General features: G+C 37.7%; 1 protein-coding gene across 3 annotated transcripts in view; it reads right to left on the reverse strand.

The window, feature by feature from the left end:
* The window catches only part of PPP2R2A (protein phosphatase 2 regulatory subunit Balpha), an 87,898-nt gene that overhangs the window by 34,207 nt on the left and 36,324 nt on the right, over positions 1–17,367 (reverse strand). Inside the window, exons 3-4 of one of the 3 annotated variants that reach the window (XM_032592830.1) lie at positions 16,724–16,862; positions 2,753–2,850 (exon numbers count right to left, since the gene is read on the reverse strand). In XM_032592830.1, coding sequence (XP_032448721.1) covers positions 2,753–2,850; positions 16,724–16,739 — 114 coding nt within the window. In that variant the 5' untranslated portion in view covers positions 16,740–16,862. Of the gene's footprint in view, positions 1–1,719; positions 1,791–2,752; positions 2,851–16,723; positions 16,863–17,367 lie in introns of all 3 variants that reach the window. The other 2 variants (XM_032592831.1, XM_030312345.2) reach the window with 2 other exon arrangements.

The raw sequence follows: 17,367 nt of genomic DNA on the forward strand, positions 1-17,367 counted from the left end.
AATGCCACTGTTTTGTACACTGAGCTGGCATCATTATCAGACACTAAGAAAGGCTCACCGGACAGGCACCAGTGCTCCCTGGAATGTATGTTTAATAGCTGTAACTGTTAGAAGAAGCTGGACTGAAATTCAGAGATCTAAGTTCTAATTCTAGAGCTCTGCTATTAAACTAAGCAATACAACCTTTTGATAGAAACCTTTTCTGGGATTATCTAAAAACTAGAAAAGGATCATCTTTAAGTTCTCTCCCACTTTCCAAACTAGAACACTATTTTACAGATGTAACAGATGTGGATTCATAAAAATCTAATCTAAATATATTAGGTGCTGATATAAAGGTGCCTCTAGACGTAAGGCACAGACATTATCAGTGACGTAGGCAGTGAGTGTCCTGAAGACAGCCCTATACTACATGCTCCATATAAGACAGGGCTTAAATATGTGGAAAATAAATTATGTAACAGGCACCAAATTAATATTAACAAGATAAAGTTTTTTTTTTTATTTTTTTTTTTTATTTTTTTTTTCAACGTTTATTTATTTTTGGGACAGAGAGAGACAGAGCATGAACGGGGGAGGGGCAGAGAGAGAGGGAGACACAGCATCGGAAACAGGCTCCAGGCCATCAGCCCAGAGCCCGACGCGGGGCTCGAACTCACAGACCGCGAGATCGTGACCTGGCTGAAGTCGGACGCTTAACCGACTGCGCCACCCAGGCGCCCCAACAAGATAAAGTTTTGAAGGAAGAAGTAAATTATTACCTCATCATTATTTAATCCATCGCTTAAAACATACTGATACTTGTACTAAGTAATTCTCAAGATACACTACTAACCTGAGGTTCTAGATAATGCATCTATCTTGAATTCTTAAATGCAGCTAAGAAGGTCAGATACATGTGAAAAAGGAAGTCCTTTTTTGGTACCAATGATCCTTCTCAAAAAGTCATTTTGCTCATTCCTTGTTATAAGGGTATGTATCTTAAATATTAGCACTTTAGAATCTTCAATGGAATTTCAGGAAAGAATCAAAGGAAACCTATTCCTCAAATCTGGGGCCTTGTTTGCCAATACAAGTAAAACGTTCGAGCAGTTGCAGTAACTCTGTGTTAGATCTTTTATTCCAATTTATCGTATATCAAACCCCTACTAGATTTATCGAAAGCTCCAAACACCTTTCTTTAAAACAAAAGCTAAGTTGTAGACAGTCATTAACATCCAGTAAAAAACCAAAACCAAACAAACAAAAAAAACCACTCAAGGGCAGAGAATGCCAGCTCTAACTTCTGAATAACAAAATTACCATTCATATTTGGTTATCTAAGGTGAAAGGCACCGAAGAATATTAAAAGATGACGCGTCAGAAGTTTTGAGTCCTAGCTGTTAGTTCTGTCACACTAATCAAGTGGTCTGTTAATATCCTAACTGTCTCATTTGTAAATAGAAAGGGAAACTGTAATGATCTAAGGTTCCATTTCAACTCTAAGTATTTCAAGATTCCTATGGTCAAGATTTTAGTTGCTTGAAAATAGGAACAGAAAACTGATTTTGCTTCCCCCCTTCCCATAAGAACAGTCTTTGTCAAGAAAAGCTGGAGTCTTTTCATATTGTCTTCCAACCAAAAATAAATAAATAAATAAATAAAAGGAGACATATTTAGTGTTTGTGCATCTTCTAATCAGACACTATTAATCATTTCTTTTAAAATTAAATTACCTACCTCACTGGGGTGTTGTGAGGATTAATTCATTAGTGTTTGTAAAGCACTTTGAGATCCTCAGGTCAAAGGCGCTATAGAAGTGCAAAGTAGTAGTATTATTACTAGATTCTTTGCTTATTTAAGGAACTTCACAATCCTTTAAAACCTAACTCTCTGTTATGATTTAGACATCTATTTGTAAAACCCTGCAATTTATGCATATTACTTTTAACTCTTTTTGGATATATAAACAGGGACAGGATGTTTCAAAACAGATGATTTTAAATAATGTCTAACTTTGATCTATGAATGGACAGAGAAAGTAAAGGAAAATCTAGTGTGACAAATTTTAACATAAAATTTTAGTGAGAAATCTTGTCAATCGGATTTAGAAGTGTGCCTAAGCTGTACCCGAAACAAAACAAAACCCACTTTAATCTCAAGAGTCTGCAATGAGAAATTCCTTTCTTCAAAGAGAAAAGGAAAACAATTTTCAAATCAACTCTGCTTGAAAAGGGGTACTACTGAGCTTATAAATTACATTACATGGGTATACATGCAATTGTCATTTAAAAGTTTTATTTAAACCACAGTAACAGTATTAGTATGAACTGATGTCAAAATAACTCAACAGCTTTTTCTTTAAACTAGCCTCCCACCCCCAATTACACAAAGCAAACTAAGCATTGAGAAGAGATCAAAGCAATTTTGCTTTATGGGGTTTTAAGAGAAAAAAAATGAGGGCCAAGGCTTCAAAACCAGTTAAAATCTTGAATTAACACCACTTCCCACTCCTTTCTCTAACCAAATCTAACAAAGCGCTGTGTTTTTATAGTCAAAACCACACACACACACACACACACACACACACACACACACACACACACACAGCTAAGAGAAGCAGAGCCATCTATCCATTGGGATATTCTGCTTGATAAACATTAAGGGAAAAAAAAAAAAAGTCAAAATCCTCTGATGAAGTACTCCAGTGCAATACAAGTTCTAGCCCCCAAAGCAAACTGAAATTTAGATATATTAAACTTTAAACACTTACCTCCTGCTCCTGCTGAAAGATGACGACTCTACCACCTTTATCTCCTGTTGCTAGTAATTCTCCAGAATGATTAAATTCTACTGTAGAAATTATATCTGCTGTATAATTGAAACAAAAACAAAGAAGAGATGATTTTAGTTTTTCTTTCCCAACTTACACAGAACTTAGCATGTTTTCCCTAACACATTCCAGGCCTACAGATGAACCTACCATCAGAAATAAGTAAATCTAAGGTTCTTTCATGAATATTTTAGTTCTCCAAAAACACATTCTCTCTAGAATAAATCAGTATGAATCTACTGTAACAGGAATACAAATTATACTTAAATACTAGTGGTTTACTGGTATTTCACTAAAATCTTGAGTGTAATCAACAATTTGTGAAACATTTTATAACAGGACCATTAAACATTATAATAATTATCTTGATAATTTTCCTTCTTATATACTTTTGATAAGCTTCTTTATGCGAACCCAAAGGTGGCCTCTGAAACTAAAGCAGATATAACTAAAATGGGGGAAATTTTTAAATGTAAAAGTAACTTTAGATGAAATTTTAACAGTCATAAATCAATAAATTCAAATTATGGCCTCTCAAACAAAAGTCTGCAAACAGAACACACACATATCAGGAACACTTTGTGCTATGCACCGTCAATATGCACAGCTCTTCTTGTGGCTCTCAACCACCACACAGGCTACTAGAAGCAGTCCTGTTACACCCGAAGTCAGTGCTAATTTCACAGTAAATTCAAATAAAATTATAGGGTATTTCACTTGCTTATTGACACCAGAGTCATTTTTCTAAGGGAAAAAAATCTAAGTTACAGAATTAGGTATTAAGATAAAGCAACTACACTGGAAAAATTCACCACTGTTACTAACAAGTTCTTCACTATAAAGCATTATGCCAAATTAGGAAAGATTTCATCATATGCAATTTAAATAAACTTTTTTTTTTTACAAGAGAAAGGCCATTTCCTGACCTATATATTAGCTCACTGTGACAATTTAAGAATGTTGATTTGCTATAATAAAGAACACTATACACCTTCAATTTTAAAAATTACTGACCAACGTATCTTTACTAATAACCTGTCCAACACTCCATTTTGTAGTTTTCTTTTTAGTAATTTTTCCAAGAACAGCTTGATTTTGGAAAACTTTCTTTGCTTCCTTCATTGTCTAGGTCCAAGGCACTTTACCTTTTTGGAATACTCTGAGAGCCTACCGAAAGTTACACGTGTCGTGCCAAAAAACTGCATGCTTAAGTGCACACAAAAATGTGCATGTAATTTCAGAAGGTGTGGACAACACCCCACTTCCAGATTAAAAACCTTATCCCAGGGGTGCCTGGGTGGCTCAGTTGGTTGGGCGACCGACTTCGGCTCAGGTCATGATCTCGCAGTTTGTGAGTTCGAGCCCCACGTCGGGGTCTGTGCTGACGGCTCAGAGCCTGGAGCCTACTTCAGATTCTGTCTCTCCCTCTCCCTACCCCTCCCATGCTCACGCTCTGTGTCTCTCTTGTCTCTCAATAATAAATAAATGTTAAAAAAAATTAAAAACAAAAAACAAAAAAAACACCTTATCTCAGAAGCCCACCGTGGTCAGCGGTATCAGGAGGAAAAAATAAATTTAGTGTTCGTATATGTAACATAAAAGTGTGAAACTGAATATATCAGACTAATCTGTAAAGACAAACATAATTATTTAAAAAGCCATTCTATTTTGCTCATCAAGATTAAGTGTACTCTTTTTTTTTTAAATTTTTTTTTCAACGTTTATTTATTTTTGGGACAGAGAGAGACAGAGCATGAACGGGCGAGGGGCAGAGAGAGAGGGAGACACAGAATCGGAAACAGGCTCCAGGCTCTGAGCCATCAGCCCAGAGCCTGACGCGGGGCTCGAACTCCCGGACCGCGAGATCGTGACCTGGCTGAAGTCGGATGCTTACCCGGCTGCGCCACCCAGGCGCCCCAAGATTAAGTGTACTCTTAATCCCCTTCACCTATTTCATCCATTCCCCCACCCACCTCCCCTCTGACATGCTTTAAGTGAGTACCCTCAGTTATTTTTTTTCTTTTTCAACATTTTTTACTTGAAGCATACTTAAGAATACAGGGTTCTAAAATATATAAATATATACTTTAAAATATATTTATATATTTTTCTAATACATTCATACATAAATATGTACATATATAAATATATACACATATATATGTGTGTGTATGTGTGTGTATATATATAAAACATTCCATCCAAGAAAAACAGAATACACATTTTCTTCAAGTACACACAGGAGAATCCCCCAGTTAAATCACATAAAAAAGAGACCTAACGAATATGACAAATTTAAGAACCCTTGAATCATACCAAGTACATTTCCCAATCACAACGGCACAAAACTAAGTATCAGCAATAAAACAAAGCTGGAAAAGCTACAATGTAATTATTAAATATTTAATATGTAAATATTAAACAACATACTGTTGCACAAGCAATGAGCCAAATAAGAAATCACACATAAAAGCCATTCATTGGGTGCTCTGTATTCTGTAGTGAAGGTTTAAAATCATACAAGAGCCCTGCACTTAAAGTACATTAGGGTACACTTTGAGAGAGAAAATAAATAGAAGCTAACAATACCAGACACAATATATGGAGTCACTTCTTACCTGAAGGTCAGGTTCTTTTTAAAATCAGGGAATAAGGTTAAAAACCATACATCATAAAAATTACCTTTAAATTCAAACCACTCAGACAAGCATCACTTTGGACACGCAAATTCTTTCTGTTGTCAGTCCAGCTCAGCCAACTGCCCCCAGTGCATTGCTAGCTTATGGTTTCTTTGGCTAATGCACCAGATGAACTAGTTAATTTGCATACAAAGTCATGCTGCACCAAAAATACTTCTCTTTGAACTCTCAACTTGGTGAAACGCTCACACCTAACACCAACACCAGATTCACTTTCCTGTTCACACAATGGAATAACAGGCAGAGGTGGCTCAGTATTTAAATTACTTCATCTTTTGGGGCGCCTGGGTGGCGCAGTCGGTTAAGCGTCCGACTTCAGCCAGGTCACAATCTCGCGGTCCGTGAGTTCGAGCCCCGCGTCAGGCTCTGGGCTGACGGCTCAGAGCCTGGAGCCTGTTTCCGATTCTGTGTCTCCCTCTCTCTCTGCCCCTCCCCCGTTCATGCTCTGTCTCTCTCTGTCCCAAAAATAAATAAACGTTGAAAAAAAAAATTAAAAAAAAAATAAATAAATAAATTACTTCATCTTTTTCCCAAATTGTTGCGTTCACCTAAATTAAAGAAATTACAACTCTTGTTAGTTAGATGAGCTGTTAGGGCTGTAACTTAATAAGGGATAAGTCAATGATCAGTATAATTAGCCTGACTAGCCTTCCTGCTGAGCACTGGAAAGCAAGAGGGACTTGTGCTTAATTTCCAATGGGGGAGAAATCTTGTCTTTCTAAAGTGACCTGGACAGGAGAAAAATCTAGAGATGATTAAGTCAACAGGGAGGTCATTATAATAGTACTGAAGAGATGTGGGATAGGAATGGTGGTGATAGGATTCTGTATCTATGTTATCCTCAGAAGACAGAACAAGAATCAAGTAATAAAACAGAAGGCTTTATTATAACACCCCAAGGTACTAAAGATAGTACTGGTTATAGCTGGTTATAATGCAGTCACTGAATATGTGACAGGGTGGGGAAGAAAAGAGAAGTGTGTCTGTGTGCATGTAAGAGAGAGAAGGGAGGAGGAAAAGAGAAGGGGAGGGAAGAAGAGAAACAGACTAGTGTTTTAGTGCAAACTGTAACAGGAATAAGACGACATCTGTTCTTACAATGGTCACTTATCCCAGGAATGGCTATTTTACAACTAGAACCCCAAAGTAAAGTGATGTCATAAATGCTTAATACTGAAGCAGCTTCACAGCAAGGGTACAGAATTTTAACAGGCACACTTGAGACAGGCCGAGGAATCCTAGAAACAAAACTAACAACCAGCCTAAAAAAAAAAAAAAAAAAAAAAGGGCCAAGAACCAAAGATACTATATACCATAGAAGTCAACCCACTTTAAATCACTGAGGTAAATCACTGAGGAAGGAAAATATTGGGTAAAAGGCATACAACTTTCTCTATTTATACACACTTTATTATTATTATTTTTTAGCGTTTGTTTATTTTTGAGAGAGACAGAGTACAAGTGAGGGAGGGGCCAAGACAGGGGGAGACACAGAATCTGAAGCAGGCTCCAGGCTCTGAACTGTGAGCACAGAGCCCAATGCGGGGCTTGAACTCATGAACTGTGAGATCATGACCTGAGCCGAGGTCAGACGCTGTATCGCCTGAGGCACCCAGGCACCCCTCAATTTATAGATATTCTTTAAAAAAAATTTTTTTTAATGTTTATTTATTTCAGAGACAGAGCATGAGTGGGGGAGGGGCAGAGAGAGAGGGAGACACAGAATCCAAAGCAGGCTCCAGGCTCCGAGCTGTCAGCACAGAGCCTTTCAAAGCGGGGCTCGAACTCACAAACCATGAGATCATGACCTGAGCCGAAGTCAGTCACTCAACAGACTGAGCCACCCAGGTGCCCCCATTTATAGATATTCTTAATACATTCTTAATACATTGGTGTCTGTTATTTTTTCATCTTGCTACAAGCCAATGAACTAAGAGAAAATCTGAGAAACAGCCAACCAAGCCACTGCTTAGCTGAACAGTGTAAAGCAACAAACAACAAAAATCAAAGAACAAAAACTTCCTCTTTTAAGGAAAAAAAAAAAAAAAAAGATTATTTCCTATGGCCAATAAAATGTTATTTCACAATGAAAAAACTGTCCATGTTAATCTTTTTATAAGAACATCAGTCGGGGCGCCTGGGTGGCGCAGTCGGTTAAGCGTCCGACTTCAGCCAGGTCACGATCTCGCGGTCCGGGAGTTCGAGCCCCGCGTCGGGCTCTGGGCTGATGGCTCGGAGCCTGGAGCCTGTTTCCGATTCTGTGTCTCCCTCTCTCTCTGCCCCTCCCCCGTTCATGCTCTGTCTCTCTCTGTCCCAAAAATAAATAAACGTAGAAAAAAAAAAAAAAAAAAAAAAAAAAAAAAAAAAAAAAAAGAACATCAGTCAATTGCCCCACTATGCCCGAAGTCAACACAGAGCAATTTTAGGCATAGATCGAATTCCAGGCAACAGCACTTAAAAGGCACAAATTTTTAGTAAGAAAACTTAATATACACAATGTTTTTGACTCGTTAAATCTTATAAAATCAAGGATTAAAATGTATTCTATAAAATGGAATTCTCATTTCTTCCAACCCTTTCCTTTCTTTGTAAACCACTGGCAGCCAGGTTTCATTCTCGGAAGCTGAAATCACTGCTTTCTTCTGGGGGCAGAGTGGTGGTTGGTGGCAGTACGAGTGACAACAGTAGTATTACTGGTCTGTTTCTATTTCACCAGGCACAACATTTCTTGTTACCTGTCTTCCCTATTTCCTAAGTGGTATAATAAACAAAACAGGGTACAGCCAGAAAACTAACAGATGGTATATATCAATAGTAGTAATTAACAAAAATTACTATATATTAGGTGAGCAAATAATTATTAGCTCTGACATGTGGGTGAGGGTGAGAATGAGGGTTAGGGGTTAGTTTCTGCTTCTGGCCATGAGGGAGAGACTAAGACAATCTGGATGCATCCTCTTGCTGGGAAGGACTAGAAAACGGAACAAAAATGTTGTCGGACTGTGAACCCTTAGCCAAGACAAAGAAGTGAGTCATATTTAACGCCCTTTACTTTCTGGACAGGGCAGTCAGACAGACAGAGCAGCAATCTCACTTAGTTGTGGAGACAGAAACTGGGGGTTATGGAAAACAGAAATCAGGGGGAATTTGAAGCAGAGCACAGAAAGAGAGAGGACACTTGGGTTCTTTAACTGAATCTGAGCATTTGTGGTGACACTCCACAAGGCCTAAAAAAGAACCACTAGAAAGCTTTTGAGGGCTCAGAACTATTAGGGGATCCCTACCAGCTGGAGTAGAGAAACCTCATAACTAATGAAGCACCAAGTAAAGTCTTCAGAAGAGCATCACCTTAGTAAGTGGAACTACATCAACACAAAAGACTGAATTTGTCCTAACAAAGCTAAAAACAGACTTTGAAAGAATCAAATGTATCTCAGGCAACTTAACTATGTGCTAGAACAAAACCCAATACTCAACAATGTAAATTCACAACGTTTGGCATCTAATCCAAAATCACCAGTTATGTAAAGCAGCAGCAATATGTGACCCATGACCAGAAGGACCCGAAATGACAAAAATGATGATGGAATTAAGGTCCTATCAGACAAGAACCTTAAAACAACTATTGTAAATATGCTCCAGAACACAGAGTGAATTATAAACATGTTGAGAAATGTAAGAGAAAAGACAAGGAACATCTAGAAATGAAAAATACACTACCTGAAATGAAAGATACACTGGGTGGCATTAACCAACTAGATACTGTAGTAGGAAAGATCAAGAACTCAAAGGGCTATTACAGGGGGGAGGAAAAAAAAAAGCAAGAGCAAAGCAGGAAAAAAGAACAAAGACCTGACTTGTAAGATAATATCAAGTGTTCTACCATATGGATCACTGCAGTCCCAGAAAAAAAAAGGTGGAAAATACTGAAAAACAAAATAAAAAAGCCTCCCACCAATATGTAAATGTGAGCATGATGACACTCTATGTAGAATAATCACAATAGATCAGTTATAAATGCAGACTTATACAGGTATACAATAGTGGTAACTCAAAAAACATCAACGGCCTTGCACTGGTGATGTGACTGGAAAATCATGAAGAATTCTTTGTAAAGTTCTAGTATTTCAAAGTACAATGTTCCCTTGATTTACATAGCAAACATCAGTATATACATTAAACCCATGCAAAATAATATATGATAAATAAAACAGATTTTAGGCTTAGAAAAAGTAAGTTTTTTCCAGCACCAAAAACATTTGGCAGAATATTCTAAGTCATGCAGACCATGGGACGATTTTTTCTTGTTCAAGATTGTCCCGCAAACTGCCAAAGAGCTAGCACATTTGGCCCATGCCTAGTAAATGCCACTAATGCTTCCAACCACTGGTTAAATTAAGTAAAAAGAAATTCAGTATGACAGTTATAATATGTATATAATGATAAAAAGTAAGCTAAAGACGTTAACAGCCATGAATCTTTCCACATATTTTTACTATATATATTTTAGGATTTTAGAAATAAAGGAATTGACAAAAATTGTAACTACAGAAGACTGACATCCCTCTCCATGCCTGACAGATCAAAAAAGGGAGAAGGGAAGAAGGGGGAGGGGAGGAGAAAGTATACACACTTGAAAGATCAAACTGATACACACATACAGAGAACTTTATACCAATACAGAAGAACATGTATCTTCCAAAGAGCTATGCAATTAAAAAACTCATACACTGAGCCACAGACAGTCCCTTAAAGAATTCTAATTTCAAATTTAAAGACCACATTCTCTAACCACAATAAAATTAGCTAAAGATTAAGAACCACCGATTCTAACTAACCACTTGATAATCTTACAACTCTAAGGCAAAAGATAAAAACCAGTATTGCAATAAAAATACTTAAAAAGATTTACAGGAACCTAAGTATAAAAATATTTGGTTTTTGTTTTTGTTAAAAAAATAATATAGTGATCATTTTAACCAACTTAAAGAATAAAAAACCTGAAATCCCATCACTAAGAGATAACCGTAGATAATAACTAAACAGTCTTTCAACAAACATGTGCAAACTGTAAAACAGGTATAGATGTATTTATGTACACTATGATTTGTGTAAGATCTGCAATGGGATTTAACTCTTTTAATCACACAAACTGCTCTGTAAAAAAAGACAATCATCACTCTTAACCCCATTACTGATAGACTATGATTTTAGTATACATCCTTCCAAAGTTTGTCTATGTGTACCTTACATTCTCAGCACAAAAAAATAAAATCTATTTGTACTGAGAAAGAATGCTGCTTACATTATATCATGGAGATTAAAAAAAAAGATATAAAGCATGTTTGATCCGATTTGTACACAACATAAATGAAACAATCAGAGCATTATGGAATTTGTTTCCAAAGCTCAAGACAGGGAGGGAGACCAGGTTAACATGCCTATAACCATTACCGTAAGAGTAACATGAAAACCCTGACAACAGATGAATCTGTAAGTCATGAGTTATCACTACACACTATTTGAATGACTAAGATTAAAAAAAAAAAGATGACAATGCCTGATAAATATCACCTTTCCTCTCCCCAATCCTTTACCCCTTCTGTAGGTACTCCATCAGGGGGGAAAATGTATATTAGATCTCTGGAGGGGTATAAATACATCAGAAGAAGCATAGATAGATAGATAGATAGATAGATAGATAGATAGATAGATAATGAAAGAAAACTGTGACTTTTACACAATAACTAAAGACAAGTGGCTAAGAAAAATACCTGTATTTCCAAAAACAGCTCGCTCATACAACATGGGGAAGACAATTCACAGAAGAGCAATACTGGTAAAATATAATAAAATATCCACTCAAATTAATTTTTTTATTTATTTTTGAGAGAGAGGGAGAGAAAATATGAATATGAATGAATATGGGCAGGGGAGGGGCAGAGAGAGATGGGGAGACAGAATCTGAAGCAGGCTCCAGGCTCTGAGCTGTCAGCACAGAGCCCGATGCGGGGCTCGAACCCACGAACCACTAGATCATGACTTGAGCCAAAGTCTGATGCTTAACCAACTGAGACACCCAGGTGACCCTCAAATTAATTTTTAAATAACACACCATTTTCTATCTCTTAAACTAGAGGAAAAATATAAATTGCTCTACCTGCACTGTAGAAAAGTATATCTTGTTATTTTGGAAAACTATTTCATAATTTATACCAACAGCCACAAAGCATTCATTCTCTTGGAACTTCATGTCAGTTCCAGAAATCATCCTACTAAAATAATCCAAAAATTTTATTTTACTTTAAATTTTTTAAATGTCTATTTACTTCTGAGAGAGAGAGAGAGAGAGGAAGAGAGAGCAAGCTGGGGAGGGGCAGAGAGAGAGGGAGACACAGAATCCAAAGCAAGTTCCAGGCTCTGAGCTGTCAGCACAGAGCCCAACACAGGGTTCAAACTCATGGACTGTGATGTGAGATCATGACCTGAGCTGAAGTCGGACACTGAACTGACTTGAGCCACCCAGGCGCCCCAATAATCCAAAAATTAAAAAAAAAAAAGTATAAAGATGCTCACTGATGTCTAGACCGTTAAAGAACAGAAGAATAAGAATAGAAGGGAAACATCAGATGTTCTTATTTTGCCAATATCTTTTCACATTTTGCTCTAATTTTTCTTTAAATCCTCCTCCCTTTTCACACTTTCCCTTGGCCCTTCATTAACTACTAGGTAAGAACAAGAAGACACCTGGAGATGTAGTCTCAGCTCTGCTATTAATAATTCGACCTCGAGTGGGGCACCCGAGTGGCTCAGTCAGTTAAGTGTCCAACTCGTGATTTTTGGCTCAGGTTATGATCTCAAGGTTTGTGAGAGTGAGCCCCACATCAGGCTCTGCACTGACAGCCCGGAGCCTGCTTGGGGTTGTCTCTCTCTGCTCTTCCCCTGCACCTCCTCTCACTCACTCATTCACTCAAAATAAATAAATAAACTTAAAAAAAAAATTCAACCATAAGTTAAGTCAATTGTGAACTTCAAAATTTGCAATGAAATTTCATTTGCCAAGAAACACTGAAAGATGATTTCTCTCTTCAGAGAATTTATCTTTCACAGAGCATATATAACACGTATTCATACACTTAATACATTTAGGGAGGAAGAAAACAGAATGATGGCTGAGAAAAATAACGTGCTTTTATCAGAAAACTTCAAATATGGAAAATTAAAGACCTGTAAGACAACACGTCTGCAAAAACTGCATTAACTCCACCCATGACCATGGATCTCTGTCAGGGACCTCACTCTGACAAAATGGATCTCAGATTTATTTCTTTGTAACCTGGAATTCACAACAATAGTGACTTAATGAAAGTTACTTTCTGTAAGTTATAAGCCAATCAATGTGAAAACAGAATGGGACTGAAGCAATGAAGCATGATTCTGCTCTGCTCAACTCCCACCACAGCTACAGCAGGAAACTATGGTGCTGGATATGCTCATATCGTTGGAAACTACTCACTACACTTCTATGAGATAGGGTCTTTCTCACTTTTATACATAAAAGTCACAAACTACTTAACTGCAAGTGATGATACATATACACATAGCAGAGAAGTTCTCCATTTTTCAAAACACCTGGGGAGTTTTCAAACATCACTGAACAAAAGCTACACAGCATAAGAATTAACTGAGCTGAATCTTTATTTTCCATAAATTCATTTTAGCCTAATTTTAGATTTACATTAAGAGTTGCAAAGACGGTACGGAGAGTTCCCATACACCTTCACCTTACATTGCTATGGTTTACCTGTCACAAATGAAGAACCAACACTGGAATATTAACTGAACTCCACACTTTATTCAGATTTCAGTCATCTTTCCCTAGTACCTTTTTTTCAGTTCCAGGATCCCATGTAGGATTCCATATTGTATTTAGTCATCTTGTCTCTAGCTTCCTCCGGTCTGTGACACTTTCTCTTCGGTGGTGACCTTGACAGTTTTGAAGAGTAATGGCCAGGTGCTTTACAGCATGTCCCTAAATTTGATATTGTTTTTCTCCTGGCCACACTGCCATTATGCCTTATTGGCAGGAAGATCACAGAGACGAAAGGTCATTCTTACTACATCATGCGAAGGTACATCTTATCAATATGACTTATTGATGATAACCTAGATTATCTGGCCATGATGCTGTTTGCCAGGTTTCTCCACTATAAAGTACCCGTCCCCCAGTAAGGTACTCTGGTAGGAAGTCATTAAGCACAGCCTACATTTAAGGGATGGAGATATTAAGCACTACTGCCTTGAGGAGGAATATCTACATATTCAGAATTCTTCTCTAGGGGAAATTTGTCTTTTCTCTCCCACTTCTTTATTCAGTTATCAGTATGAAACTCATTATTTATTTATTTCATATTTTGGGTTATAATCATACTATGAAGTTTACTGTATTGTTCAAATTATTCCAGATTTGGCCATTGAGAGCTTTCAGGTTCGCTCCTGGGTCCCTTTGTGGGATGTTCCCATCCTTCTGGGTTTTTTTTTTTTTAAGCACTTCAGGAACTTTAAAAAAATGTAACTTTCATATATTCTGAATATTACCACAAATTAAACATGACTTCTAACTTCTTCATTCTATAGTTACATACTAAAGTTTAAGAACTGAACTTTCTCGGTGAGTTCTGAAGAGAAGAATAAACAATACTGGGAACAAAAGGTGTAAACACAGTAAAGGTCAGCACCATAACTAATTCTTATCCATGAAGTATCTGATCCGGAGGAAGATATCTGTGCTGAAACAGATTTCTCATTTGATCAACTGAGGTTCTAAAACTTAAATTGTATGTTAGCTTTCTGAGAAGTTTTAACATATGCCTGGCAACTTGAACCTCAGAATATTAATCTGGTATTCACTGTTCTTTTCTTTTCAGATGTTGGAGAGGTAGGAATGAGAACACAGTGGGTATACTCATCACCTTTATCTCTGCTAAAGTCAAAATGTTCTGGCACACAATAGCACAGAAATTAATTCTCATTTTGATCTGATCTGCTTCAACACTCAGAGCTCCAAGCATGCTAATTTGCCGGTACCTGCGTGGCTCCGTTGGTTAAGCATCCAACTCTTGATTTTGGCTCAGGTCATGATCTCACAGTTGTGAGATCCAGCCTTGCACTGGGCTCTGCCCTGGACATGGAACCTGCTTAAGATTCTCTCTCCCTCTGTCTCTGTGCCTACCCCCATCCCTGCACATGTACCCTCTCTCTCTCAAAAAAAAAAAAAAGTAAATTAAAAGCATGCTATTTTGTCTGGACACAATCTATTATCATGATCTTTTCTCCTTTATTAGTTCAATATACCATAACACAGCAAACACTGAATTTTAGGAATCACCCCACAAAGCTATTAAAATATGATTAACCCAAATTTCTTCTCAAAGGCAACTAACTACTCTCCAATGTAAGAAAGTATTTTCCTGGATAATACATCTATAAAATGCTAGTTTCTTGCTGAAGGGGTAGACTAGCTTTAGGTTATTTCCCATTATGATGCTCCTTTATCACTGTTGACCTCTAGAGGGAGCTCAAAGTTTTTGTTACCTTTTCTGAAAGGTCAGGTCCACCCCTTCCACTAAAGTGCTATGTTCAAGATTTAAGAACATTTTATTTCGGCCTAAAAAGCAAGTTAAGTATGTGCCATCCTTTTAGCAATCTCTTGCTCCTATGAAGTAAGTAAGGCTTGACCTACTCACCTGCTCTTGGGGAAGTGGGCCCCAACCATTTCTTCCTCTCTCCCTTCCAGACCATCCTGAAGTTTTCTTGCCTACTTGGCACTGACTAGGGGTTATTACCGTAACCTGAGAGGCTGAAAGGAGGATGGCTATAAGAACTGGCGCCTAATGTTCCCCCTTGCTGACTTGTTACTTTCAGCGGAGCAGGCCAGTGTGTCGATCTTTCTCATGTCAGGGCACACACAGAATACACTGTTTGTAAGGCACGCTAGTGTAAAGATAAGATTAGGCTGTTCATGTCTGCTCAGGAACTCTAGTCAGCTAAGCACCCCCCCATCCAGCTCAGCATGCACCCCACAGGAACTGAGGGATCACTGTCTTAGCATACCTGTAATACATTCTTGGGGCCGTATCTATAAGAAACTTGTGCAGGAAATGATGAGAAGTCAGACTGGACTTTTCTTCACTTCACCTGCCTGTAAGACCCTGAGGAAGTAACTAAGGCTCTTAAAGATTCAGTTTCCTCATCTTTAAATACCTATCTCACAGAGTAGCTTTGAGGGCTAAACAAGCAATAGATGTAAAGAAATGAACCTTGAATCAGGCACGTGATAGGCAGGAGATGTTGGCTGGGCTTTGGGCTTTGCTGCACAAAGCAGAAGCAAGCATTGTAACCTTATCTGTTTCTAGGCTATTGAGGCCAATCTAGCTTAGGTAAAGTTCTCCAAATGGTCCAGCAAAGCTCCCTGGAGACTGAGGCTGAAGCCCTAAGTAGTAAAGTGTCATAACTGACCTGCTTTGCTGCTTCTTTGCATATACAGATACTCTCGACCTAAGACGGGGTTACAGCCCAATAAACCCATCATAAATTGAAGTGCATGTAAATGCACCTAACTTACCCAACATCGTAGCTCAGCCTAGCTTACCTTAAATGTGCTCAGACCATTTACATTAGCCTATAATTGGGCAAAATTATCTAATTCAAAGTCTGTTTTGATAATGTGTTAAATAGCTCATTAAGTTATTGAATAACTAAACTGAAAGTGAAAAACAAAATGATTATATGATAGACACGGAATCACTGTTAAGCATATTCGCTGTTTACCCTTGTGATCACATGGCCAACTGGGAGCAAATACCCTACCATCTATTGCTAGCCCAGGAAAAGATCAAAATTCAACGTACAGTTTCTACGGAATGCATGTTGCCTTCGTACCATCATAAAGCTGAAAAATCGTAGGTCAAACCATCATTAAGTCAGCGGCCGTCTGTACACTCAAGAAGCCTCAGGCTGCAGGTTAAGATTCTGTACTCCTAGGTCTCTGGACTAAAATATCACTTTGATTACATTATGATTTTCAACAATAAAGTAAGTGCTAACAGCCTTTTTAAACACCTTTTTTCAACCTCTGACTCAGTGAACAGGAACATGTTATGTGATAGGCTCAAAAAAGACCACTGGCTATTGATGCTCATACAGAACCTACATTGTAATGTTGCCATGAGAGTCAGGGTCCATAGGGTAATTTCCAGAGATGTGTTCTGGAACCAGTCTCCCTTCTTTTTAACTTGTTCCTGGATAATCTGATATCATGTTTGGATAAAATGGAATGGAACCATACCCTCCTGCAACAAAGAACAGAAAGATAAACAGTTGCTAATACATTTACTCTATAGGTGTGATCGTAACAAACAAGCCTTGGTGTATTTATGTTATATATAATGTTAGAATGAAGAACTTGAAACTGACCATTCTAAACCTAAAGTGACCATCTTTATTAGATGTTCACTAACTTTTAAGTGGCTCATAATTCAAACCACAAAGCAAATCACCTCATTAAAGTTGCCTTATCAAAATATGATGCAAATAGTTTCCATGGAGATTATACAGAGCAGTACTGCACAAAGCTTGTGCATCTATGTATGCATGCCTTAAGATATTTTTTTAACTAGAATGGGCACCTGGTTATTAGTATCTGCCTAAAATATTTACAAACTAGGATTATTATGGCCATGCTAGAAGAACCAGAAAGCCCTTCACTGTCCATCTGTCTTCGCAGAGTCACGCCCAACTCCACTTTGTTTTGATAGGATTCGTCCTGCTCACCTACAAACCCGGTACAAAGGGGAA

Source organism: Lynx canadensis, chromosome B1 (assembly GCF_007474595.2).
Source record: "Lynx canadensis isolate LIC74 chromosome B1, mLynCan4.pri.v2, whole genome shotgun sequence".
Taxonomy (NCBI): Eukaryota; Metazoa; Chordata; class Mammalia; order Carnivora; family Felidae; genus Lynx; species Lynx canadensis.